This window comes from Micromys minutus, assembly GCF_963924665.1.
Source record: "Micromys minutus genome assembly, chromosome: 29".
In the NCBI taxonomy this organism is placed as follows: Eukaryota; Metazoa; Chordata; class Mammalia; order Rodentia; family Muridae; genus Micromys; species Micromys minutus.
The window spans coordinates 11,463,223-11,491,186 of NC_137964.1; the positions used below are offsets into that span (position 1 = coordinate 11,463,223).

General features: G+C 40.9%; 1 protein-coding gene and 1 pseudogene across 2 annotated transcripts; one reads left to right on the forward strand and one right to left on the reverse strand.

The window, feature by feature from the left end:
• Positions 1–1,125: 1,125 nt before the first annotated feature.
• On the reverse strand, positions 1,126–27,760 carry LOC308439043 (cytochrome P450 3A9; the record flags this gene model as incomplete). Its single annotated transcript, XM_080940621.1, has 13 exons — positions 1,126–1,221; positions 2,191–2,353; positions 4,716–4,942; positions 6,182–6,342; positions 11,752–11,818; positions 13,966–14,093; positions 16,701–16,849; positions 18,031–18,119; positions 19,286–19,399; positions 21,959–22,058; positions 23,976–24,028; positions 25,571–25,664; positions 27,690–27,760. The coding sequence occupies 13 exons, from the start codon at positions 27,758–27,760 to the stop codon at positions 1,126–1,128; spliced, it is 1,512 nt and encodes a 503-aa protein (XP_080796747.1).
• On the forward strand, positions 18,242–19,092 carry LOC308439235 (large ribosomal subunit protein eL6-like; annotated as a pseudogene). The gene has a single exon. The product of its transcript is annotated as a large ribosomal subunit protein eL6-like (transcript).
• Positions 27,761–27,964: the final 204 nt, after the last annotated feature.

Below are 27,964 nucleotides of genomic sequence, written 5' to 3' on the forward strand. Positions count from 1 at the left end.
CCCTTTTTTCCTTTGCTTTATTTTTTCATGAAAATCCTTAATTCTGTATAATGTCATCTGCTCAAGTTCAGTTATATAACTGTTAGGTTGCACTTGACCTCAATTGACTAAGATTTCAATTTCAATCTATATCTCAAGCATTCTACCATGGGATAAAAGTGTTAGTTTTTAAAATGGTTTCCAAGATACTTCAGGTACAAGTCATGTGGGTAGTTTGTTTAATCTAGTTGTTAGTCAAGGACTTAAGGAACGAATGTCTTCAAATAAGGCTTTTCTTGTTCTCAGAGCCTCGGGTTCATTAAACCCCTTTAAAAACCTGTGTGCTGAGAGTTAAGCAAGACCTCTTTTCTTGTCTTTATAAGTTGCAAAACTGAAGTCAAGGAGCTGATGTGGCTAACAAGTTTATTTTAGGGATTGTCTAGAAAATGCTGTTGCTTCAGGTTCCTAAAATCACAGCACTCCAACTCTGATCAAATCATTGGAGACTTACCAGAGTTGGTCTGAAATCACACTGAAAAATAGAGACACTGGGTCCTTTCCAATATGGCTGTGTAAAAAATGGTCACTTGGAAGGTCACACTATAACCAGATCTGGATCGTTACCCTGAGAGAGTTCCCAGTGTCTGTTTGTTGATGTTCTTTTTCTGTAGAAAGTTCACTCTAGGATTTTGAAGTAACCACCCATATTACTACATATTAGTCATGTGAAATTTGAAGTTATTTTGCAACAAATAGTTACTTTTGTTTGTTTAAAAAATACTCCATTGTAGTGTGCTACATATAAAAATGTTTGGTAAAAGAGTGTGGTCATTAGCTGCTCATTTTCAGCAATAATTGTTGATAAAACAGTGTTTATTTTCTCATCAGAAATCAGGGTATTTGGTGATAAGAATGAAGTGAACACAGGCAGTCCCATAAGAACCAGAGAGTTAAATGTATTTATTTTGTATTTGTGGCTTTACATCCTTATATGGTACAGGAGATAACCTACACAGAGGCTGAGCAAGCTTGAAGAACACCCAGAATCCTGCCAGGGTGCACAAGAGTCCTGCGATCTTCATCTCTGGATTCAATCACAACATGAATTGGTTTCTTTCTGGTCCGCGGGTACAGCAACATAACAGGTCAAGCTTCGCTTACAGTTTCATCTCTGGACACAACTTTTAGAAGGATCGGGTTTTCTGGTTGAAGAAGTCCTTGCTTGCTTAATTTTAGCGGGATCTGCAGCAATTAAACAAGTACAAGAAGCAATGGGTGAGGTGACAGCAGCCAGAAATGCAGAGGAGATGCACAAATGCTGAAAGCTTAGAGCTACACAGAAACTACTCTTACTACCAGAGCCCTTCCTTAGCTGCTATCTACCTTTTTGCAGACAGGGTTTCTCACTGGCCTGGAACTTAGAAACTAATCTAGGTTGGCTGGTTAATGAGCCCCAGGAATCTGTTGCTTTTTAAAAAAAAGATCTCTGCTTTTTCAGTGCTGGGAAAGAGGATTGCAAGTGCATGCCAATTGGTTGGTTGGTTGGTTGGTTGGTTGATTGGTTGGTTGGTTGATTGGTTGGTTGATTGGTTGGTTGGTTGGTTGGTTGGTTAGTTGGTTGGTTGGTTGGTTCATACCTGAGTTTAGTTGGCTGACTGGTTGCCTGCTTGCTTGCTTACTTGCTTGCTTGGTTAGTAGCTGGGTTTATTGGTTGGTAGGTTGGTTGGTTGGTTGGTTGGTTGATTGATTGATTGATTGATTGATTGATTGTTTGCTTTGGTTTGGTTTGCATGGGTTATGGGATTAAACTCAAATCCATGTGCTTTCAAGGCAAGAACCTTACTGACTGACCTGTCCTCTAAAGCCTCTTAGTTAGATGATTTTTCCATCAACTTATTTATTCATTCATTTTACAGCCTAATAGCAGCCCACCCCTTTTAGTCCCCACCTCACAGCGTCTCCCCTTTGAAACCCCTCCAGTTCTCCTCTGAGGGTGTGGGAACCTCCTGGGTACAAGTTTAGACAACTTTTATACTTACATTTTTTAAAGCAAAATATACAACCCTCAAACTAAAATATTTAAACTCTCCAATAGATGGTGCAAAAAAAAAAAATCCCTTAGATCAAAATGCTTTTCTGCAAATCAATATCCCAGCTTAAAAAGCAAAACTCCCATAAAAAAAGCATAACTTACTGAAAATTCACACTGACCTGAGTTTCCTTACAAGGTTGGAAGGAGAAGTTCTGCAGGACTCTGACAAGAGCAACTTTCATGTTCACGAGAGCGAACCTCATGCCAATGCAGTTCCTGGGTCCGTTCCCAAAGGGCAGGTATGTGTAAGGATTGATGCTGTCCTGATTCTTCTTGCTGAACCTGGTCCCACAGGAGTAGATGAAGGCATGTTAATGAAGCGTTAATGAAGCATTAATGAAGCATAAAACCCACAACAGCCACTTGTTTGATTTCTCTTAGATACCCACAAGCAGTAGTAGACAGGACGTTTTGTGGACTAGTTGTGAAAATTCTGGTATGACTTTTACAGCTTATCGCTTGTATACAATACAATGTGGTCATTATCCCCTCCCATATTAACTACGTGTATGCCCTCACCGACATTCTCCTCTTCCCAACTTGCCCCTCTCCTATTTCCATGTCTATTTGTATGAGTCTTTCACGGGCAGTTGCAGAAGTTGTGTGTTCATTATGGTGATGGTTCTAACTAGAACATGCTATTAGCACACCTCCCTGCTTCTTTAGCTCCCACAGTTTTTCCATCCTTCCTTCCATGATGCTCTCTGGGCCTCAGAGAGGGTAACATGCCATAGAAATTATACGAGTCTTCCTCTCATTTTATCGTGGAGGAGCCTTTTAGTCATGTTGAGATGAGGTGAGCACTGTTCAAAAGAACGTTTATCTTTAAAACCCGATCGTTGCATAAAGTGTGATATGTCTACTCTCTGAGACGTAAGAAATGAGACCAACTGATGAAACGTATGTGATTGGCTGAACTGGCGCTCACTGAAGTCGGAGGATAAAGTTGGAGGATTTGGGACCAACAATCGTTGAATAAAGTGTGATATGTCTACTCTCTGAGACATAAGAAATGAGACCAACTGAGGAAATGCATGTGATTGGCTGAACTGGCGCTCACTGAAGTTGGAGGATAAAGTTGGAGGATTCGGGACCAACACTAAAATTGTTTTCCTCGCTCTTCTCTCTGTTATTCTATTTTCTCTTCTCTGTTATTCTGTTTTCTACTTTCTTCCTCTTATTTTCTTCCCAAGGTGCTTACCTACCCTTTCTCCCCACTTCTCTCCCATCTCTTATTTTGTTCCTTCCAACTTCCCAACTTCACTTCCTTCCCCCTTCTCTTCCCTCCCTCTCTTCTTTCTTCTGCATCCTTTTCCTTTCTTTTTTCCTTCTCTCACTTTTTTTTCCGTTCTTCCACTTCTTTTTAACTGGATGATTTAAGTCAGGTAATTTACAAAGATCTACAATGCTACTCTAATATAATGTAATCACCAATTTATCTCTTTGTGTGTTCCTTTGAGTATAAAAATCTGAGTGGGCAGAAAATTTTTATTCAAATTAGATACGTGTGAATGATACTTAGGAGAAAAACTCTGCTTTATAGAAATGTGTAATAAGTGTTTTTAAATGATTTGGAAAATTCTGATATATATTAGAGTATTGTAATTTCAAATTTTTAATAAGGGCTGTGGATGTATGTGAATAAACAGCATGTGTGGATGAATAGTTGCTGGTCACATAGAATCCCATTAAAAGAGCTCTGCGTATTGATTTGTCTCCTTGTCAAACATTCTCTGTTTGTAGAAATTTATCAACATAATGATTTGTCAATGTTTGAAGTAGTTGTTCATGAAATTGTGTTGTTTCATTATTAGATGAATGTAACAGATGTACAGTCAATCAAATGTGTGTCCCAAAGATATAGGAGGTGGGATTGCTGGGGACTGAAGGGAACACAGAAGCCAGACAGAGCTGATGAGCTCTAGTTAACTCCTTCAGCAAGTTGTATATATACAGACTTAATGGTGTCTAAATTTCACATCATGGCCCACAACATAAGGTACCATAAGTCAGAAGGTGCAATGACTATTTAGATCCTAAGCCTATAGGCTTGCCAATAGAAACAGCATTATGTTGTTTGCCAAGAAAAATACAAGTAAAACTGTGACTGAAGCTTGACCTTGGCTCAGAAGAGCCCTATGCAACTGTGTCCAAAGAAGTATGACTCAGACTTCTAGACAGCAAGAGACATGGCTTTGGCAAAATCATATAGGATAATATGTCCAGGACATATAGGATAATATGTCCAGGACAACAGCAGAGGCAGGAGTAGAAGGATCCATGGTCTCTGTCCTCAACAGGGCTGCTTAAACCAGGTCCTTGGATGATACCATTACAGCCACACTAGAGAACCAGAAGGCAGTCTACTCAAAAAGAAAATGTAAATGTTCTCTAAAGTTAATAGGAGCATCAGAAGGAAAATCTAGGAATAAAAAGCCTTGAATAATATAAGATAGTGCTGAGAACACTGTGAAAGATGCTACTCTTGTCTTAAAAGTTTGAATAGGTAGATGGATGGATAGATAGATGATAACCAGACACACAGACTGTTGTTGCTACTTATGTGTCTTTAACACCAGGATAGAGCACATCATGACTGGACTAGTCTGGGTCTACATACTTTCTCTTTCCCACATCCTTGTACCTTTCAGGGCGAAATTCCTCAGGCTCTGGCCAGTATGTTGGGTCTTTGTGAAGAGCAAAGGTTGGTATCATCACCACAGTCCCTTTGGGAATAAACACCCCATTGATTTCAACGTCTGTCTTACAGACCCTCTCAAGTCTTCCAGCAATTGGATATAACCTGAGAGTTTCATTCACCACCATGTCCAGGTACTCCATCTGTAGCAGGGTATCATAGGTGGCAGGTGCCTGCAAAGAGACACATATTTCCATAAATTAAAACAAACTTTCATCTGTGGAGAACAAAGTTATTGCACTACCCAAGAAAAACTCACATTGATGAAGGACCTTAGCATTTACAAGTATTTTAATAACTGACATACCTCAACCTGCTCAATGCATCTTTAATAAATGTAGAATAATTATGAAATACTAAAAGACTTTGTGACAATTCCAAACCCAGGACCTGAAATCATCAGCCTTGCTATACACTACATTTGTATTTAATTTGAGGAATCATAACTAATATATCATGATAATTACAGCCAACAAAAATTTAACACACATGGTTACAATTCCATAGAGAGACCACAAATGTGTAGTTAAAACTATTATGTACAACATAGAAAGAGAAAAAATCTTATTGTATTTATTTGAAAATATCCTATTTGGCAAGTCCTTTGATTTTATATATAAGTTTGGAAACACTGATAGGATAAAATTTTAAATTTTAAGCTAGTTTCTCCTATATTAAATGTGACAAAAGACAGATACGAGTCATTGCTACCAAAGTGCTCAATTTCAACCCTGGTAAAAGTCACAATGAAAACAAGATTCACCACTAACCCCATTCTCTGTCATTGGTCCAGCCTGCTGGTTGTTCATTCATGGCTTGCTTATAGGCTCTGAAGAAAATTATAAGCCAGATAGACCACCCCATAAACCAGGTAACCTCACACCCCACAGTTTAGGCAGAGTTATAAAGACCAATGTGGAAAACTTGTAGCTATTACTATATGAGATTTTTGGACAAACCATAATATAAGGTTAAGAGTATGACTCAGGGGTCACCTATGAGTTGAAAAAGATGTGTAAGGCAGCACTAAATCAATCTGCCTAGTCTGGCTCAGCCATGGCCAGTCACACTCAGACAGCAAATGGGACAGTATGTGACATCAACAGAGTTTACTATCTAGACACTTGACTAACCAATGCTCACACTTCCATATCACTGATTTTGTTGATGTTTCTTGGCAGTTTTCATGATAGACAACCTCGCCCAACATTTGTCTACAATGTTATTTTCATAAAAAGAATCATCTAATGTCTGATTTCCATTCATTTCTCTTTTCAGAAACCTTCTTAAAGATGGTGAAGGATTCAGTGCTTATAGTTTTGTTGAAATTTTCTCACTGAGCTGGTTAAGTAGTCATTTGTGCCAATGCTCCTCCCCTTCCCTTCCTCCCTCCCTAGATCCCACACCCTCACCTTGTTGGGCAGAGCTGCATCAATTTCATCCTGCAGTTTCTTCTGGATATCAGGGTGAGTGGCCAGCAAATACAAAACAAAGGAAAGAGCACTGCTGGTGGTCTCGTAGCCAGCAAAAATAAAGATGACTGACTGAGCCACAATCTCCACGTCGGATAATGCTAATGGGAAAGAGAAATCATTTTATTTTATTTTATTTGAGAGTGTGTGTATGTGTGTGTGTGTGTGTGTGTGTGTGTGTGTGTGTGTGTGTGTGTGTTTGTGTGTGTAAAAGAGAGAGATATAAGAGAGAGGAGAGAAAATGCCATATCATTTTTGTGTGGGTCAAAAGACAACTTGCAGGAGTAAGTTCTCTCCCTGAAACATTCAGGTCCTGAAGTTTGAACTCGGGTCTTTGGCTTGTCAGCAAGTGCCTTTATCTTACCAATATTGCTGGCCCAATTTTAGCTACAATTTAAGTAAAGGAGATCAGTATTGGAAAAAAATCATTATTTGAATAAAAAAAAACCCAACTAATATCCCAAATCCCTAAAAAGACCATGAAAAAGCAGTTCAGAGTCACACTGCAGGACAGCTTCGTTCTCACACTGGTCTGACAGGGATTGAAATGGGAACGTCATTTTTGTACAGCTTTCCTGAGGTCTACTCTCCTCCTGGCCATCTCTGCATTCTGACATCCTCAATATCTCCCCAGCTGAGAAATCTCCAGAGGAAGCATTTTTGTGTAATGTACACAGTTTCTTCAACATGCCCCATACACCTTGTTTTGATCAATTTTAATGCTATCCCTTTGTAAGTATTGAAGCCATACTACTTAATTACTAACAAGCTGGTAGAGCCTTTTTTAACTTGCAGTCTGCTCCATTTTTAGTTTTATTGTTAAGTTTTATTATAGTTACATGTGTGTGCATGCATATGTACACTCATATACATAGTATACATGTGTAGGACCTGAACGTGGATGTGCAGGTGCATGTGGGTGTGGACTCAGAACAGGACTTCTGGCGTCTCCCTTCATCCTTCTCTGCTATTATTCTGGGACAGGGTTCTGTACTGAACTAACATCTCATCATTTCAGCTAGTTTGGCTGGTCACTGAGTTCTGGGTCCTTCTGCCTCCATTCTCCAATTCTGTGGCTATTCAGGCACAGATAGCCATGACCTTGAGCTAAGTTTTGGACAGAATAATTTAATTTTTCCTAAGGGAAAATACTATCATCTGTTTGGCTTAGATGAAGAATCTTTCCCAGGGTGAGGGAAATGGTTTGGTGGGTAAGAGGATTTGTTTTGTGAGCAATGGGGACTTTAGTATGAATCTCCAGCACCGACATAAAAACCTTGAAATGTTTTGAATGAGTATGCAATAGAAGAGCTCGAGTGTACAAAACAGGAGCTAGACCTGTCTTAAGAAATCTGTGGCAATAGGACTCAAAGTATGGTGTATGGACCAGTAGCAACAGCTGGAAGGTTCTTGGTAGTCTCAAAAGCACCACACATCTCCCTGTGCAGTATCTAAACTTTCAAGAACTGTGATATTTATATGCATAATCTATTGAACAAACAAGAAATGCCAGTCTTTAAAATTAGCAGTTCAGAAATTGGGGGATCTACAAGGAAAAGAAATAGCCATGGAGTGTTGAGGGATGGACTGGAGAAATGGCTCAGCCTATTAAAAGAACAGGCTGTTCTTGCAAAGGACCTGAGTTTAGTTGTGGGCAGTTCAAACTGCCTGTAACCCCAGCTCCAGGGGATCTGATTCCTTTCTCTGACCTCTCAGGCACCTAAACCCATACATTCTCACAAGCATGCAGACATACACTGATATAAATTAGAAAGTAATTCTTATATATAAAGGCTAATGATTAACAATATTTTAATAAATTATCCTCACTGGAAGAATTCTCAAATGGAAAAACCTCCACCAGAACTAAACTGCATCTGTGGAGTTCTGTACCCTGACACTGTGAACTGCAGCTCTGTTCCACAAAACCCAAGCTTTTGACTAAGGCTGAACTTGGACCAAGTAGAACTGTCTCTGTGTTTACTCCTTATTTGCACAGCTCTTCTTTACACGGCAGGAATTACAACAAAAATTAATGCACAATGACTCATGTTAACTTCTTATAAAGTATAAACTACCCAGTCAAGTATAAACTTGCCTACAATCATATGGTATGAATCACATGCAATGAAACTACACATAATGGTATCCATTGTCCAAGTTCTTCAGAATGAAGATTCCCTCAGCACATTAGCCTGTGCTTCAGACAGTGCTCTAGTTACTTCACAGCTCTTCTTACCCCTTTACAATTCACTCAATAACTATCTTTCCTGTTTGGTTCAAATGGTGAATACATTCACTCCCAGTTCTTTCCTCACTACCATTGAGACAGAGAGAAAGAGAGAGACAGACAGACAGACAGACACACAGACACACAGACAGACACAGAGATACACTGAATATGGGAGATTATATTATTGAATATGGATACAGAAATTTTTTTCCAATCCCATAGCCCACATAAATATCAGATAGGCTCAGAGGCCTTGCATGTAATTCCAGCCTCAGAAGGCAGAGATAGAGAATTACAAGAGCAAGCTGGCTAGTGAGACTAGCCAAATCTGTTAGTTCTTGAGTTTTGTTAGGATAGAAGAGCAATCAAGCATGATCCCTGACATCAATCCTGGGCCTCCATAAACATGTCTATGTGTCTATAAACCAGCAAATGTATACACACATTCATATCACACACATACAGACATACAAATGCAAACATTCACACACACATGAAATTTTGAAACAAGAAATTTTTTAATATGTTCCATGGAATCATACTTCATTTTCATAATTTTGTCCATGGAAAGAATTCTAATTCCCCAGGGGAATAATTACATCTAGATTCCATGTTCCATATTGGGAGTTAAAATTTCATTTCACACTAAAATTTTAAAGTTTGAGCAAATCTGATAACAGGCCTAAATGGAGAAATTTAACATAAACCTGAAATATCTTGCAACAGAAAGAAGGAAGATGGTTTATAAAGATGTGGAAATGACACAGAACACTTTGTGTGTTGCTCTTTTGTGGTATATCAATACACATTTGTCAAATCCACAAAATGGACAAGGCCAAGAATGAACCCTAACTGTAACCATGATCTTTCAATGATAATATTAACATGTGAACTCAGTGCTCATAACAAGCATACTCCATTGATGAATGTTAAAAATGAGAGACTGTCAAAAATTCAGTAGGATGGAACCAGAAAATATCATCCTAGACCAGACCAAAATGGTCATGCATAGTATGTAGACACTTATAAATGGATATTAACCACAAGACACAGGATTCCCATGCTTCAATCCAGAGACCTAAAGAAGCCAAATAACAAGAAATACCCAAGGGAGGCTGGTTGAATCTTTCTCAGAAGGGAAAATAAATGTAAGAGGTAGGTGGAGAAGGAACTGGTTGGGAGAGGGGATGGGGAGGGAAGCAGAATGGAGAGGGGGATTGTATGTACGGAGAGCAAGGGAGAGAGAATGGAAATTGGTGGGGGTGAGGCATCCCTAGGACATGCCAAAGGCCTGAGGCTGAGGTGGAGGGGGGCCCCAGGGTGTCTATGAAGGTGAGTGGAGCTGAAACTCCTAGAAGTTGGGGATAGAGATCCTGAAGGTGCCACTTCCTGTAGCCAGGCAGAAAGATAAGAACAACAACCCACCCACAGAATCTTTAACCAAAAATGTGTTCTGCCTTCAAGATGTACAGAGACAAAGACAAAGCAAATAGAGATGAAATATTCAACCAATAGCTGACCCAACTTGAAACCCATCCCATGGGCAAGAACCAATCCCTGACACTATGATGATACTCTGTTATGCTTGCAGGCAGGATCTTAGCATAACAGTCCTCTGAGAGGTCTACTCAATAGCTGACCAAAACATATGCAGAGACTCACAATAGAAGGAGCTCAGGGAATATTGTGAAAGAGGTGGGGGAAGGATTGAGGGACCCAAAGAGGATAGGGACTCCATAGGAAGACCAACAGAGTCAACAAACATGAACCCTTCATGGCTCCCAGAAGCTGAACTACCAACCAAAGAGCAACCATGGCTGTACCTATCCCACACAGTCATGTGCATCCACATGCACATGTGCACACTCATGCACACACATACACACCATTGCAAATATGTTGCAGATATGCAGCTTGCTCTTCCTGTGAGTCCCCCGAGAACTAGAGCTGGAGCTGTTCCTAAATCTGTTGTCTGCCTGTGGATCCCACTCCCCTAACTGAGCTGCCTTGTCTGGCCTCAGTGAGAGAGAATACACCTACTCCTGCAGTGACTTGATGTGCCAAGGTGAGGTGATAGGGGGTTAGGGTGCTCTCTATTCTCAAAAGAGAAGAAGGGGGAACTGGGAGAGGAGCTATGAGAGGAGAGAACTAATAGGAGAGGGGAGCTAATATTGGGATGTAACGTGAATAAATTAACTAAAGGGCGGGCATGATGGTCCAACTAGATAGTTCAGCAGATAAAGGGTCAAATCTGATGAACTGACATCTATTCCAAGAACCCAAAAGGGTAGAAGGAGAGGACAGTCTCATGCAAGTTGTCCTCCAAGTTTCACACTCACACCATTGCATGTGCATGTCCATATTCAAACACAAACAAAGCAAGTGAATTTCTAAGATGTGTTCTAAAAAGAATTCAAGCTTGTGCACAGAAGGGGGTGGGAACATATAAAAGCCTGTATATATTTAGCTGAAATTGTCTATAAGCTTATAAACCTTGTTAACTACTTTTTAAATGAAACCAGGAAAGCAGACAGCTTGTCCCACTCTTACGTGGAACATAATTCATAGCTGCATGGGACATGATGGAATTGGACAGCCACTTTTCTTCAACTATTATAGCAATGGTTTCCTCAAAAGCCAACCGTGATGGGAAGTGAGTAAGTGAAAAACTGTGAAGAGGAGTTGGATACGTGCTTAGTGCCAGGGCTTTTTCCACACTTTCTTTATCAACTAGAAGAGAAACCAAAGCTTGACTGTAAATCAAGTGCTGGGTAGATTTTCATCCTGTCTTCCCAGTGAGCATCACTGCCATGGAGCTGTGCCTACTCACTGGATGTCTACACGCAAATCTCCGGGGACAGCTTCTGACTCAGTGGGTCTAGATGAGGCTAAGATGGAATTTGTTCTGTGGTACAAGATCCAGAGACCACTGTTGACCTCCAGGTCTGAAGCACATGCTATGACTGCCCTTCATGCTTTAAACATAGTAAAAATCCTGTGCTTCTGAAAAGTTCTGCCTGCTGAATATACTGTCTACATTTATGAGTTGGTTGGGTTGGGTTGGACTTGGTTGGGTTGGGTTGGACTTGGTTGGGTTGGGTTGGACTTGGTTGGGTTGGGTTGGACTTGGTTGGGTTGGGTTGGACTTGGTTGGGTTGGGTTTGCAAAAGTCGTAATTGTTTGTTTTCAATTTGAAGACATGTTTATCTACTTGAAAAGCCTCCTGTATATTTCCAGAACAAACTCCCGACTCTGAACATGAAACATCCTTGCTTACCTTTATGAGAGTCTTTGATCTTGGAATTCTGGGAGTTTATCATCAGCTGAAGAAAATCCACTCTTTGCTGAAAAAATAATAGTGAGAGATGTAAGGTCAACTGAGAGGTCAGAGTCACAAGTTCAGAACTAACAACCATTCTGAGAATGTTTATTTAAGATCCAGAAGTCTGGCTAGGGTTCCCAAAGTCAAAGATAAATAAAAATATACATATATACACTTTGAGGAACAGAAAGCATTCCCGAGTGAACACTGGCTTTGTGTCCAAAGACTTTGGTCCTTCCTGTCTTTGACAGAACCTGAGTTCTCTAGGTTCTGAACAGTCCTGATTAGCCCTTTCCCTTCACATGTACGCTTACACATGAAGAAGTGGGCTTCGATCTTGTGTCCTTCTATCTCAGTCTCAAACCATTGTCCTTATAGATGAAACTCATCCCATTTCTAGATCCCATCAAAAGTTTTGGGGGAGAATATCTTTTTTTCTTCCTTTTTTATTAGATATACTTTATTACATTTCAGGTGTTATCCACTTACCTGGTTTCCCCTCCAGAAACCCCCTATCCCATCCCTCCTCACTCTGCTTCTATGATGGTGCGCCCCACCCACCCATCCCCTCCTGCCTCCCAACCCTGACATTCCCCTACACGAGAGCATTGAGACTGGGCAGAACCAAGGGCTTCTCTTTGGGGGGAGAATATATTTAACAGTCCTACCCACTAAGCTGAAATGCTATGATTCTCAGCAATAGTGGGAGTACCCAGTCTTGCTCTCCTTCCTTACTCCCCACTCCATTTCTATGACACAAAGCCTGACTACCCAGAGGAGCAGTATGCCACTCCAGGTCAGGAGGGACTCAAACTTAATTCAGACTGGCCTGATTTATCACAACTCCAAAAGCAGAATCACGGGGAGAAGCGAACCTGGGCTCCACAGCAAGACTTTGTCTCAAAACAGTAAAAATTAAAAATAAAGCAGACTAAACTGGGACAGGTAGGGAAAAAAAGGAATTTTTTCAAGAAGTGTAAAATGATAAGCTTAACACCCCACTTATATTAGATAGCTGAGCATGTTTTAAAGAAAGCAAGTTAATGAATCATTATTCAATGCCCAATATTGAGGACTGGTGATAAATACATATTGATTAAATAAATTGTAATAAGGTCAAAAAAACAAAAAAAAATGATAAGCTTGGAAATAAAGTGAGTTTTTGCCAGTGTGAGTTTCAAGGAATTAAAGGATCTGGAAAGAAATGTTTAAGCAGAATCCCTGATCTTTTGGGAAAGGGAAGTGGTGGATTTTTGTCTATCTTTAAATTTACATTAACTGATACATTTTAAAATCGGCATGACAACTGAATGAACTGAAATTTTGATATGTTCATATATAAATGTTGCTTAAATCAGGTTAAACGTATTTTTCTGAACACCCATTAACTCATTCATGATAAGAACTTGCAAAGTCCATTCCTCTATAGCTTTTGAAACGTTTTAAATGGATTCAGTAAGGACAGGAGTACAGATGTCTCCCACACACGCTTATGTCCTTACATGACTAGCAGGAAGACTGGTGGATCACGTGGAATGTCTATTTTTAACATTTTGCTCATCTTTTTCCTCTGGTGTGAACTAAGATCACAGAGGACTGAATCCTTCGAAATATAAACCATTAATAATGGCTGCTACACAAGACTCTCCTGGTCCAACATCAGAATCTTAAACACTGTTCTCAATATGGAACCATAGAGTAAGATTAATCGATACTCGGAACAATTTGAACCATTGTTCAAGGACGACACATTTACTAACCAGCTGCAAGGGTCTCAGTTTCATCCCCAGCACTGAGAATACAACAAACTTTAATTTTTTACATACATCCATAGAGTTTTCATAATTCCCCTAGCTTACTCCACATAAATTGTATACAAGAATTTCTGGCACATGCCTTAAAAATGTTGATTTCATGTCAGGCATATCATTTAATTGTGAATGCTTTCTCTGGCTTATTTTATTTCTCTATTCCCAATCTCTAAGCTCCTCATTCTTTTCAAAATATCCAAACTCTCCTACCCTTAACCTGCACTCCTCCCTCTAACTTTTAAAGATACAGAGGAAGTGTATGTGTGTGGGCGTGCACATGTGAGTGTGTGTGTGCAAGTGTGTGTGTTTATTAAAAGAGAATTGGAAACACATTAGTCCTTGTGCGATCACTTATTACCTTTTCTTTCTCTTTCATCCGATTCTCTTTCATCCGTTCTACTGAAGTTTTAAAAAAGCTTATGACATCTTTTGGAAACATGGAGATATTTAGTGCTTCAAATACGGGGGTGAGGAATGGAAAGAGTGCTAGAGAGGGAAAAAGAGAAACCATGGTGAAAATACAGAAATCTACCTGGAGAAGTTACACATATTCTGCCAATCAGAACAGTGAGTCATCGGGACCCCCAGAGACTCATTCCGTCTTCCTCAAGTTCCAGACCACTTGCTGGAAACAGTATGTCACACAAGTGATATAAATCACTCTTGCTGCGGAGTTTCAGGATTAAATTCCTTTACTTCTCACCTTTTACATGTTGGACTAAGGAAACTGAGAAGCTGTGAGTTTTGTTTTTGGCTTGGCTTGCTTTGTTTTGGTTTTTTGGTTTTTCCTGGTTTTTTTTTTTTTTTTTTTTTTTTTTTGTAATAAATCAGGCTTTAGCCCAGTGCTGCAGTTAAACAAAATGATCAAGAAAGAGCTTTGGGGGCTGGAGAGATGGCTCAGAGGTTAAGAGCACTGACTGCTCTTCCAGAGGTCCTGAGTTCAAATCCCAGCAACTACGTGGTGGCTCACAATCATCTGTAATGGGATCTGATGCCCTCTTCTGGTGTGTCTGAGGACAGCTAAGCTATATTTATATATAATAAATACATAAATCTTAAAAAAAAAAAAAAAGAAAGAAAAGAGATTTGGCCAGGGGAAAGATGGCTCGGTGGATAATGCATTTGCCTTGCAAATGTGAGAATCTGTGTTCAGTTCCCACAACCCATGCTAAAGGTGAGTGCAGTGGCTCAGAATGGCACCATGAAAGGTAGAGAAAATGAATTCTGGAAGCTTGATGCTCACTTAGGCCACCCTACCAAGCAAAGTTCCAGGCCTGTGAGAGAGCCTGCCTCAAACAAAAGGTGGCCGATGCCTGGGGTTTCATTCTGAGGCTTAACTCTGTATACTTATGTGCAGCCATATACACAAGTACCCACCCACCCATGAATATATATACACACAAGAATGATGATAACTTTAACCAAAACCACAAAAGCAAAGTTTTTGTAAGATGGGGGCAAAACAAAAGTCGGATGGGAATATCTGGTTGTTAAAGAAAAGCTGATCTCTCACATGACAATACTTTCTAGCTTGTGCCACTAAAGGAAAAAAGAAAACACAATTCAGACAGAGTGGATACTACCTGCCAAAGTGAAAACTAATGAAGTAGAAAGCATGAAGGAAATCAATGAAAACAAAGATGCTTCTGTGAAAATACCTTCAGAGTTAGCAAAGTGTTAGCTGGGAATGTTCTAGAAGTAGAGTGATGACTCAGACTACTAGCATAGTGATGTGGGAGGGGAATAATGTCATGAAAAACGAAAGAGCATGTAGAGGAATTATATTAGTGGAGGGCTAGAACAACAGCCTCAATTGTGTAACTTGGCTAGAATGTACAGATCGCTAGAAGTTCACAAACCGTAGAGGCTGACTCAAATAGAAATGCACATCACGCATAATAAACCTGTGGCATGAGAGGTTATAAGTTGCACAGCAAACACTCAGACACCCATAGCATCTCTCATAGTCTAGAGCAAATGAAGAACTATGACCAAAGGAGGTTATCTTATAAATGTGTTCTGGGATCATTTTGAATCTTTACCTCCTCCCACCTTGCCTTATGTACAGATTTTAAAGTATCCCTGGTTTAAAAAAAAACAAACAAACAAAAAACCCATGCTGGCCACAAGGAAAGCCTAAGACCAGGTTTCAAGGCTGAATTTTACCAAATGCTTAAAGAAAAGCATATACCATTTCTTCCCTAATGCTCCCAAATTATAGAGAGACATGAAAGTATCTCCAAAAGTCTTCATAAGACAAGTGGTGCCCAAATATTAAGACCAGACAGAAATCTCACATGAAAATTACAAATAAACAAAACTTGTAAATATGTAAGAAGAAGATTTTCAACACAGTATCCTGAACCAAGTGACTATAAAAGAGCTGTATCACTCTAACTACGTAGGGCTCGCCTCAAGGATGCTCTGCTATACAACTGAAATATCTGTTCATGAAATTGAACAAAACAGATGAAAGACAACACCCTTTTGTGACAAAACTGTTCCTTCAGCACTTTTAGACATCACAGTACAACTCAGCACTTCTCCTCAAGCATACGTGCAAAACAACTTAAAACATCTCCAGACACAAATGTGTGTGCAAGAATTCATAGCAGCACTGTTCCCAAGAGCCAGAGTCAAAGCATTCCAAATCTCCAAATACTACAAATAAATAGAACATGTCATGTCCTTACAGTGGAATGAGATTCTGCCAAAGGAAATAAAAATAAGGACAAATACACACTTCAAGATGCACTGACTTTTAAAGCATACTAATTTGGAAGCCAGACACAAAAGGTGACAGCTTGTACAAATTTATTCATATAAAGTGTTTGGAATAGGCAAATCTACACAGAAAGTAGACTTACGTGTTGCTTATGCATGAGGGAGATAAGGAATTGGTCATTAAGAGTACAGAATTTCTAGGATGACAAAGATGTGCCACAGCTGACAAGAGTGATGGCTTGGAAATATTTTAATATACTGCGAACCAAATGCTGGCTTGTTTAAGTGGGCTACCTACAGCATGTGTGGATTATCTTTCACTACACTATCGCTTAAAAAGACAAAGAATGAAACATTAGGGTTACGTACTCACTGTGAGAAACAGTGGATCGAAGACATCAAATTTTAAGAGCTTCTTGATTTTTTCCACAAAAGGATCCTGTGGGTTGTTGAGGGAATCGACATTTACTCCAAATGATGTGCCTGTGATCACATCCATGCTGTAGGCCCCAAAGATGCTGAGGAGAGATGGAAAATAGCAACCAAACATCTTCTTAGTCCAGCTAAGTTGCATGAAGTGTGAAGCAGGGGTAAATTCACGTGTCCAGCCAGGACAGTCAGAACGACATGCGGAAACCCCATCTGCCTTGCTCTTGCTTGCGTCACGCTCACTTGTGACAGTGTTGTACTTGTCTTTGTGCTGTGGGATGCCATGGATACTATCCACGACTGTTCGCTTTAATTACCAAAATGACATAATCTCATAGCGCCTGGGGGAAAAGTCTCAAAGAGGAATTGTTTCCACCGAGGTGGACAGGCCTATGAGGCGTTGCTTTGGTTGTGTTAATTGATGTGGAAACACGATCCACCACTATGAGTGGTAGCATTCCCTGGGCTTGGTTCTGCTCCGTGTAAGTACGGGAAAAATAAGATAGATACTAAGCATGGGTGTACTTATTTTATTTTGTTCTTTATTGTGGATGTCGCTTCTTTCCTGCTCCCAGAAATCTAACTTGGGTGGCAAAGTGCCCTAACCCACAGAGCTATCTTGCCAGCCCAAAGAAATCTTTACAAAAACAAACAAAAAAAAAAAAAACAAAAATAAAACAAAAAAAGAAATATTTACTATTACACTGATAGTCTCAAAAACTCTATGATGGAATATAAGTTGTTTGATGTTTTAACTTTCCTGGTACACACATAGCATCCTAATATATGCCGAGAACTTTCTCCACTCTTTTCTATCTAATCTATGCTAACAACTTTGTCTAGGCTAATGCTCCTTTTTTCTAAACCATCGGGGATTTTTTCTAGAATTTCAACAATGATAATGGAAGAGACAAGTTAATGATTCGTGAATACAGAGGTCAGACTCATTCTCTGTCGGGCACCTTGCCCGACATAGGAGACACTCCTTTCCAGGGTGGCCCATGAGAGTCCTGGTGCTGCTACAGGGATGTCTCCAATTCCCTCTGGTCTCAACCCCAGTCCTAGTCTGAGCTGTTGAGTGGTAACACCATACAACCCACTTTTGACTTCCTAGAGCAACTTCAATTAGCAACTTAACAATGGAAACTCCCCAGTCTCCTAGCAGTGCTGATATGATTTGAATGTGCATATCCCGCCAGAGGATCATGTGCTTGAACGCTTAGTCCCAAGCTACTGCCACCCAGCACCCAACGACTATGCTGGTACTTACTCTTTCATGCTGGTGGGCTTGCCTTCCTTTAATCCCTGCCCCATGTTTCTCACCAACACATCTGTATACTGGTTAATGATGGGGAACATCTGCACACAAAACAAAATTCACCCATAGTGAGTGAGGAACTCAATTCCCAGTGGACAAAGCCTTCCCAGCGATGAATCAAGAAGTCACATTGCTCTTTCCCGTCTTGCAAGATGGCAGGTGAAAAGGTGGAGAAGCCAAGAAGGCTGGCGGTGATGCTGCTGCCGGTGGTGCCCAAGCCGCTGGTGCAGCCAAAAAAGATAACCGTAAGGTTAAAAGGCCCAAGAAGGCGAAGCCCCATTGCAGCCAAAACCCTGTCCTGGTGAGAGGAATTGGCAGGCACTCCCGATTGGCTGTGTATTCCAGAAAGGCCTTGTACAAAAGGAAATACTCAGCTGCCAAGACCAAGGTTGAAAAGAAGAAGAAAAAGGAGAAGGTCCTTGCTACTGTCACAAAAACAGTTAGTGGGTACAAGAACGGTGGCACCCGGGTGGTGAAGCTTCGAAAAAACGCCTAGGTATTATCCTACCGAAGATGTGCTCGGAAGCTGCTGAGCCACGGCAAGAAGCCCTTCAGTCAGCACTGAGAAGGCTGCGCTCCAGCATCACTCTGGGACTGTCCTAATCATCCTCACCGGGCGCCACGGGGACAAGAGAGTGGTTTTCCTGGAGCAGCTGGGCAGTGGCTTGCTATCTGTGACTGGACCTGGTGCCCTCAGCAGCGTTCCTCTGCACAGAACACACCAGAAGCTTGTCATCACCACCTCTACAGAAGTCGGTATCAGCGAGGTTAAAATCCCCAAACACCTGGCTGACGCTGACTTCAAGAAGCAGCTGCGCAACCTCCAGACACCAGGAGGGCGAGACCTTCGACACAGAGGAGAAATTCGAGATTACAGAGCAGCGAAAGGCTGATCAGAAAACTGTGGACTCGCAGATCTTGCCAAAGATTAAAGCCATTCCTCAGCTCCAGGGCTACCTGCGATCTCAGTTCTCCCTGACAAACGGGATGTATCCTCACAAACTGGCGTTCTAAACTGCTAACAACCTAACTAAACAGCTACATATGTTTAAAAAAATAAAAAAATAAATCAAGAAGTCAAATTAACACAAAAAGCCGTTGTTAGTCGGTTTCAACTCAGAGGACACTGACTGGAAGAGGCCTGTGATCCTCCATTCTGTCCCCAGATCTGTTCGTGTCTCCAAAGAAAAGCTTATTGCTTCATTACCTCCTTGAGCTTCCCACTGGTGAAGGTTGGAGACAGCAGGGCTCGGATTCTCTTCCATTCTTCATTCTCAGAGATAGAGATGGCTTTTTTCAAAATCCCTGCTGGACCAAAGCTCTAGAATCCAAAGCAAAAGAGATGTTGCCATATATAGATTTGGAGAATTCCACAGTTGTGCAGAAAGAAAGAAAGAAAGAAAGAAAGAAAGAAAGAAAGAAAGAAAGAAAGAAAGAAAGAAAGAAAGAAAGAAAGAAAGAAAATGTTGACAGCTGTGACCTACTTATAAACTATTTAGAATTATAATGTCATTAAATGGTCCAGAAGGTGTATGTTTCAAATGACCCACTCCCTAGGAGGCTGGAGGTAGAGGGGGTGGTTTCAGTTGCTGAGGTTTGGTCAAAGTTGGCTTGAGCTGATCAGTGTATGGTATGCATGCATCTCAATATAATGTATAATGCCTAACCAGTATATACAATTAATAAATTCAATGAAAAAATTTAAGTGTATGTGCTGCACAGAAAGTCACAAAAACGTAGGAGCAGCAGTTAAAAGTGTTCAAAGTCCTTAGTCATCGAGGAGGGACATGCAAATCAAAATGACTCTGAGATTCCACCTCAAGCTTCCGCCTCACACCAATCAGAATGGCTAAGATCAAAAACTCAGGTGACAGCCCATGCTGGCAAGAATGTGGAGAAAGAGGAACTCTCCTCCATTGCTGGTGGAGTTGCAAACTGTTACAGCCTCTCTGGAAATCAATCTGGCGGTTCCTCAGAAAACTGGAAATAGTTCTACCTGAAGACCCAGCTATACCACTCATGGGCATATACCTAAAAGATGCCCCCACCATACCAGAGGGACACATGCTCCATGATGTTCATAGCAACCTTATTTGTGATAACCAGAAGCTGGAAACAACCCAGATTCCCCACAGTGGGAAGAATGGATACAGAAAAATGTGGTTCATTTACACAATGGAATACTATTCAGCTATGAAAAACAAGGACATCATAAATTTTGCAGGCAAATGGATAGAACTAGAAAATATCATCCTGGGTGAGGTAACCCAGAACCAAAATGACATGCATGGTGTGTCTCACTGATTAGTGGATTTTAATGACAAAAAGTACAGAATACCTAGTGTCCAACTCACAGTATTTAAGAATTTAACATCAGAAAGGCCAAGTGAGGATACTTCAGTCCCACTTAAAAGGGGAAGGAAAATAATCACGGGAGGTGGAGGAAGGGGGGATTTGGGTGGGAGATGAGAGGGAGAGGGGAAAAGGGGGGACAGGATCATGTGTGTTCGGGGAGAGGCAAGAAAGGAGCCCAGAGGGCCATAAATGGAAATATGCAGCCTCAGAAGATGGGAGGTGGAGAGAGACCCTCTAGAAAGAACCAGTGACCTTTGAGTTCTGAGACTTCAAAAAAAGAAATAAGTGTGAAACATACACATTCTCACACAGAGAGAGGTGGGGGGGGGAGAACGGAATTTGGTTCAGCCACAAAGAAGAACAAAATTATATCATTTGCAGGAAAACAGATAGAACTGGAAATCATCGTGTTAAAGGAAGACGAATTCGGAAACCTGAGTATCACCTCTCGGTGTTGATGATAGATTTTTATTATCTACATATAACAAAGCGTTGTAGGAATTAAAGAGAATGCTCAGCAATTAAGAAGACTTTCTATTCTTGCAGAGGAATGGAGTATGGTTCTCAGCTCATAAATACCGGTGTACTCACATACATACAATAAGTAAATCTGAGGGGGAAAATAAGCTAGATGTGGCTCTGAGCACCTGTAACCCCAGCTCTAAGGGATCCTGCGCCCTCTTCTGGCCTCTGTGGTAAAGAGACAATTCTGTGGTTTACATAGCTGCAAAAACAAATATGCATGGAGTTACACACCTGTGGGCACACACACTACTAAGTACATGCATGTAAAATTGATACTGAATAAAATGTATGGCTTATGCGAATTTCCTGTCACAGAAACATACTAAACTTACAGCCCTGTAAAACATCACCATTGAGTCAGAAAAGATGAGGGACACATGGGTGCTTGTTGTACTTCTGGGCCGATGCCCTGTGAAATTATAATTATTCAACGACAGAAGAGAAACTAACAGAAATGCAGCTCTGAGAAGATGGCTCCGTAAGAAAGAATACCTGCTGTGTAAACACGAGGAGCTGGGTTCTAGTGTAAAGCACATACTTAAAAAGCAAGATGTGGGTCTGGAGAGATGGCTCAGTGGTTAAGAGCACCAATTGCTCTTCCAGAGGTCCTGGGTTCAATTCCCAGCAACCACATGGTGACTCACAACCATCTGTAATGGGATCCAATGCCCTCTTCTGGTGTGTCTGAAGACAGCTACAGTGTACACATATACATACAATGAGTGAATATTAAAAAAAAAAAAAAAAAGCTAGATGTGGCTCTGAGCACCTGAAACCCCAGCTCTGTGAGGGGCAGAAACAGGGAAAGTGGCAGTCCTTGCTGACTAACAACCTTGTCTCAAAGTGATATAAAGAATGACAAAGCAGGACATTCAACATTCTCCTCTGGCCTGTATGTGTCTGTGTCTAGGTATGTGCATCTGCACGTGTGCATATACTGCATGCATCTAAACACACATCATAATACATCAACAAACAGGAATTTTACATAGGTGCCTACCCGCCGGTTTGTGAAGATAGAGTAACATTCCTTCACCAGCACTGTTTTGATTATGTCTGGATCCGTGATTGCCAGCACGGGCTGTCGACCATCATACAACCTGCATTGGCAAAGCGGAGAGGATTAAACCCAGCCAGATGGATTTTATAGCTGGAGACATGCCCAGGAACACAGAACCCGATCCAGACGTTACATAAGCCACATCTTAGTTATGCAACAACATGAACACCTGGTTCAAGTCGGGGATCCCCACCCCAGATCACTGGCATCTCATAAGATGAAACACAGCTCGTACAGGGAAGAGGCAAACACGAAATAGGTCTACAAAGAGGCGATACTTAGAACTAAATGGGAACATTTGTTAAGTCTGGGTGGTGCCTACATGAATATCACCTATACACACTGCCTTTCATAATTTTGCATGATCAAAGTATTACATTACCAAAAGGATATTGAGTCAATGGAAAACCGAAGGTGAGACATTTAAATACAAATGAATGATCCAGAGAGTATCCAGTGCTATGTGCTCTGAGCAGGATCACAAGGTCCGTGGTCTATGTTATATGGTCTATGATATGGTCTATGTTATGGTCCATGTTAACTCAGCAGACCCTGTGGCCAACCCTTGGTTGTCTAAAGATGTGTGAGAGAAGTGACAGAGGCAGGAAGAGGCCACACCTCCCCACTTGTGTGTGACACAGAGCACAATGCTGTCACCTCCTGCAATGTTCTCAACCAACCTCCAGTGGTCCTGAAAAGGAATAATTCTTTAAAATTTATTAGAATTTTGTTGGTGGAGTATGAGCAACAGTTTCTCTAGAAGGATAAGCAAAGAAGGAAGAAGGAAGGAGGTGATCATGTAACACAGATTAAATGTCTCCCATCAATAATTACTATTTTATTATTATTATTATTAGATATTATTAATGATAGCATTAATAATATACAGTAATCATTTTGCATCTGTTAGTCAAGTTCCAAGATCAAAAACTCCATTGGTCTACAGGGAACACAGTCCTGTGACTATATCCCACAATTACTGTCAAAAGTCAGAATCATGAGGGGGCTGAGGAGTTGACTCAGTGGTCAAGATCATGTTTGTGCTTCCAGAGGCCCTGGATTTAATTCCCAGAGCCCACATTGGCTCTCTCTGTCATTCCAGTTCCAATGGATCTGACACTTGACCTCTAAGGCAATGCGTTCATGAATTTATATGGTATACAGACATGCACTCAGGTAAAACACTCATACACATAAAAATAACTAAAACTTTAAAATCAGTATCATGATCTGAACATGGTGGTGTGCGCTTGACTATTATAATTCCAATATTCAAGGAGTAGAGGCAGAAAGATCAGTTCAAGGCCAGCTTCGACCATACAAAAAGATTATCCCCATCCCCCAGGACATACTTAAGTAGCTAATATCTAGCAAGACTGCCATGGGTTTCTCTGACTTCAGGACATATAAGACAGCAAGCGTTAGCAGAAAAGATAATTGTACATATTTCTATTGGGCAGCCTTCCTATCATGAGGCTTTTTAATAAATGAAAAAAATCTACATACGTTTTAAGAAGATGGATTTTTAGATGTGTTGTCAATGTTTTGCGATAGCTCACACTCTTTCTTTAAAGCATATATTAGATTCAAGTTTTAAATAATTTTTTCTCTAAAGTCTAAATAAATCTAAGGTACAGACAGAGACATATACCTTAAGGTCTCAGGTGAATATGTTATTAGAGGGGAACACAGAAGAGAACTTTGGAAGAGTGGAACACCCACATACAGGACTAAAACTCAGGTGAACCATTCCTGAACCATCATGTCCTGGAGAAAATCAAAACTTATAGCTTTTTTTTAACCAAATTCCATATGTGAATCATGACACTGGAAGTCATATGAGGATTTGGCAGGAAAGGCCTCCACAATTCTGTATAAGACATTGTTTACGCTCAAGAGCCTGTGGGCTTTCGTAAACATTTCAAATCTACCCGGTGGAATTTGCTATAAAACTTACCCCCATATCTTCCCATATTTTTTATGGCAATATCTGTCAAATTCCCAGAAGCCCTAAAGAGGTAAAGAAAATTAAAATACATGAGTATTTTAAACGTAGTGTTCTTATCTCTAATTGGGACACAAATGGTTTGACTCTTATAGAATCAGGTTTACTGTCCCTCAATGGCAGTGAGAGAGACATTCTTTTTTTTTTAAGATTTATTTAGTTATTATACATAAGTACACTGTAGCTGTCTTCAGACACACCAGAAGAGGGCATCAGATCCCATTACAGATGGTTGTGAGCCACCATGTGGTTGCTGGGAATTGAACTCAGGACCTCTGGAAGAGCAGTCAGTGCTCTTAACCTCTGAGCCATCTCTCCAGCCCGAGAGAGACATTCTTATTCATAAGTGTTAAGTTCTAGACGCATTTAAAATGGGATTATTAAAGTTTCCTGAATTTTCTCCCAATACTGCACATGCACAGAAACCTCACCCCTGTTTTCAAATAATTGCTAACTGCATTGCACATGCTCGGCCACTAACACCCTCTCTCTGCAGCTTTTGCTTCTCTACACATTGTCCTTAAAACCCTCAAACTCTGAATTGTTCCTTCCATAGGCATGGGGTGTTGGGGGGACAGAAGCCAAGGAAACCAATGAGATCCATTTATCTCCTTATTCAGCCTCTTTTTCATTTATCTCATGACCTCTCCCTAGAAGACTAATAGCATTGGGACACTGAAGAAACCACTGGCCTCTTTGCATTTAGAGCATCTAGGCTCAGGTAAGTTGTTGAGTGAGAAGGCAGGTGAAGAAGAGTGACAAGAAAGGGGCTGAAAAGGGGGCTCAGTGGTGAAGAGCATTGCCTCCTGCTCCAAGGGACCAGGGTTCAAATCCCAGTACCCTCATGGCGGCTCTCTGTAATTCCAATTCCAAAGGGACACTTTTGTGGGCACCAGGCACTCATGTATGCAGGTCACACATGTAAAAACATATCTTTAAAAATGTAATAAACAGAAGTTGCCTTTGTGGCTCCCTGTCTGTACACACAACACAGCACAGGATAATATTTCTCCTGTACGTAGAACATTGAAAATTAGATACTTGCTTTGAGTCCTTACATCTGAAACATAAAAAAAAAAAAACTTCTGCTAAGTTTCAGTTGTAAATTTTAAATAAGCAAATCAAAATTCCCATAGCATAGCTTCCCCTTGCTGGGGGAATGAATAAACAGAGGCATACATAGACACATATTAAAAGATCTCATGTGACCCATCGTATATTATGAGAGAAGTCCACAGAAGGGAAACTTGGAAGCGTGGAATAAAAGGACATTGCCTTTAAAGGACCACTAATCTGAACATCACGTCCTCAAACGTGAGTGCTGACATGTCAGGTTGCTGAGCTGGTCAACTGTGCCAAACAGGATTCTCCAAAGACCAAGAGCAATTTCTTGAGGAAATTGATTTTGTTTCAGGTGGAGGCCAAATCGTGGCTTCTGAAATTCCACCTCAGTTTCTACTCAAGAGCTTAGCTTTTCATTGATGGAACTAAGCCAGTCTTGGCAACCACGCGAGGAAAAATAAGGAGCCCGAGGAAAACTCACTCACCTTCCGGTAAGCGAGAATCGTCCCCAAGAAAGGCACAGGCTTGGGCCCAGGAATTCCCAACTTTTCAAAAATTCCATGTGAATGAGTTCCATATCTATGAAGCAAAAGAGAAAGCTAGTATATTGGAGCTGTATATTGCAGTGGCTCAGCAATCGTGGATACAGGCACTATACAATTCAAGCAGAGGAGGTAACATGTAGCCAACAATGAAATCTCCAACAGCAACTACTGTTTTTTGGTCTTCACTTCTCTTGAGTTCTCTGTGGGACTCCCACCGACCACAAAGGCTGTCTCAAAAAGCGAGTCAAACATTTGTGCTCTAAAACCTAAGGTTAATTGTGAACTTAAGTTTGGGTGCCCATGTAAATTCGTATCTGTCGTTTCTTTCACCTGCTTTTATTTAGGAAATTGATTGGATGCAGTTCATCTGTCCTTCTAGTGCTGTCCAGGGGGAGCCACACCCCACAAGTGTATGTGCCAGGTTTCTCCTGAGAGAAGACACGCATTCTCCACTTCCTGCCAACTCATACCTGAAGGTATTCTATTTCCTCACTGGCCCATCCTCTCCTTACCCACCTAAGGGATCTGAGTGACCTGACAAACAGGTATATCAAACACTGATGACGTTTTTAAAACCTGATAACCAAGTTTATTTCAAAGCATACATGCAATCTATAGCTTGTATCTGTTCATGCGTTGTGCTCATATTCCTGACACGATTGTAAACAGATGAAGTTAGTGCAAAATTGTCACAAATATTGAAAGCAACAGACCCTCTTTAACCCCTTGAAAGAAGGTCCTGGGGTTACCTTAAAGACATTCTAGTGCTGAATAGAAGAAAATAAAACACTTCAGTTAGTTGTAAAATAAAAAAAAAAAAAAATCACCAGGTAGAAATGGTGTTGCCATAATCTGTTAAATACTTACTATTCCTTTAAGGAATAAAACCACAATTGAGGTTTTCATTTTCATGTCATATTGTGAGTATGTGTCTTTTCTTAAAGTCAAGTAGTGACAGGAGTCAAATGTGATGATGTGTGTGTGAAGAAAGAGCATCTACTACCCACAGACTCATGGGCACACACGCTCACGTGAGGGGGATTAAAACAGTGGTTCTCAACCTTCCTAATGTTGTGGCCCTTTAGTACAGGGTCCCTTTAGTCCTGTTGTTTTGACCTACAACCATAAAATTATTTCATTACTATTTCATAACTGTAATTTTGGTACTGTTATGAATCATGATGCAAATATCTAACAATGCAGGATGTCTTATGTGACTCTTGTGAAAGGGTCTGTTGACCCCAAAGGACTGAGACTTCACAAGTTGCGATCCACTGCAGTAGAATGGGTGGTGTGGCTTTTAATCCTGGAGCTCAGGATAATCTTTCTCCTCCCCTCACGTGTACCATTACACAGGAATCTCTTCATTGAAAGCAGTCCTGAGACGGCAGCTCACAGCCATGTATATGTAACTTCAGTTCCAAGGGATACAATGTCCCTGCTGACATCCATAGGCACCAAGCACTCATATAGTGCACATCCATGCATATATGCAGGCAAAACACAAAAAAAAAATAAAATAAAATGAGCAAATGTAATATACTAGAAACATTGTTTAAATGTCCTAGAGGCGGGACAAGGAAGCAGAAGCTAAGCATGTGTGCATGGGGCAACACTCCACATCTCCTGCATCAGAGAAAACAGAGGCGAGGACAACACAAAAAAGCTCCTCCCATCCTCACAACACCCACAATCCTGAGACCATGCAGAAGAAGCCGCCCATCAAACACAATGACCAGCTTCTTGTAATCTGCTCCTGGCTGGTTAATCTGGGAAAAATCTGAGACTCAATTGGGGGATAACCCAGGCCTAACTGAGGTCAACTCCATCCTCCTAGCCACAAAAAGTGGATTTTAGTAGGAAAAATTGTATACTTACCCCTAGGAGGGGGTTACATAAAATCAAAAGGCGTCACCTGAAGTCTTTGTACATCCCACACTCAACTAATGTCCCCTTCATTTTCTCTTCGGATTTTCCAAGCCAGTAAAGGGAAGAATTATCTGATTCACATCCCCCAAATCCTAGTCACTGAGAAGAGAAGCTTGGGCAGTTTACTCACAAGTAGAGGAGCACCAGGCTGGTAGCCAGCAGCATCCAGGTTTCCACGGAAAAGTTTGGGATCAGGTCCATTGCTGCTTTCTCTAAACAAGTCTCTCTTGGAGTTCTACTCTCAATTTTGTGTGCTGCACCTTGCAGGGCTGAGCCTGCTGCGCTCCCTTCCCTGCCCAGCTGTGTGTGACTCAAGGAAGCCACCCTGTAGTGCTTAAATACAGGGGAAGGAGGTGGGGCTGAACTTGCAGCCAATGGAAACGCCCACAGTTCTGAGTCGCGTGC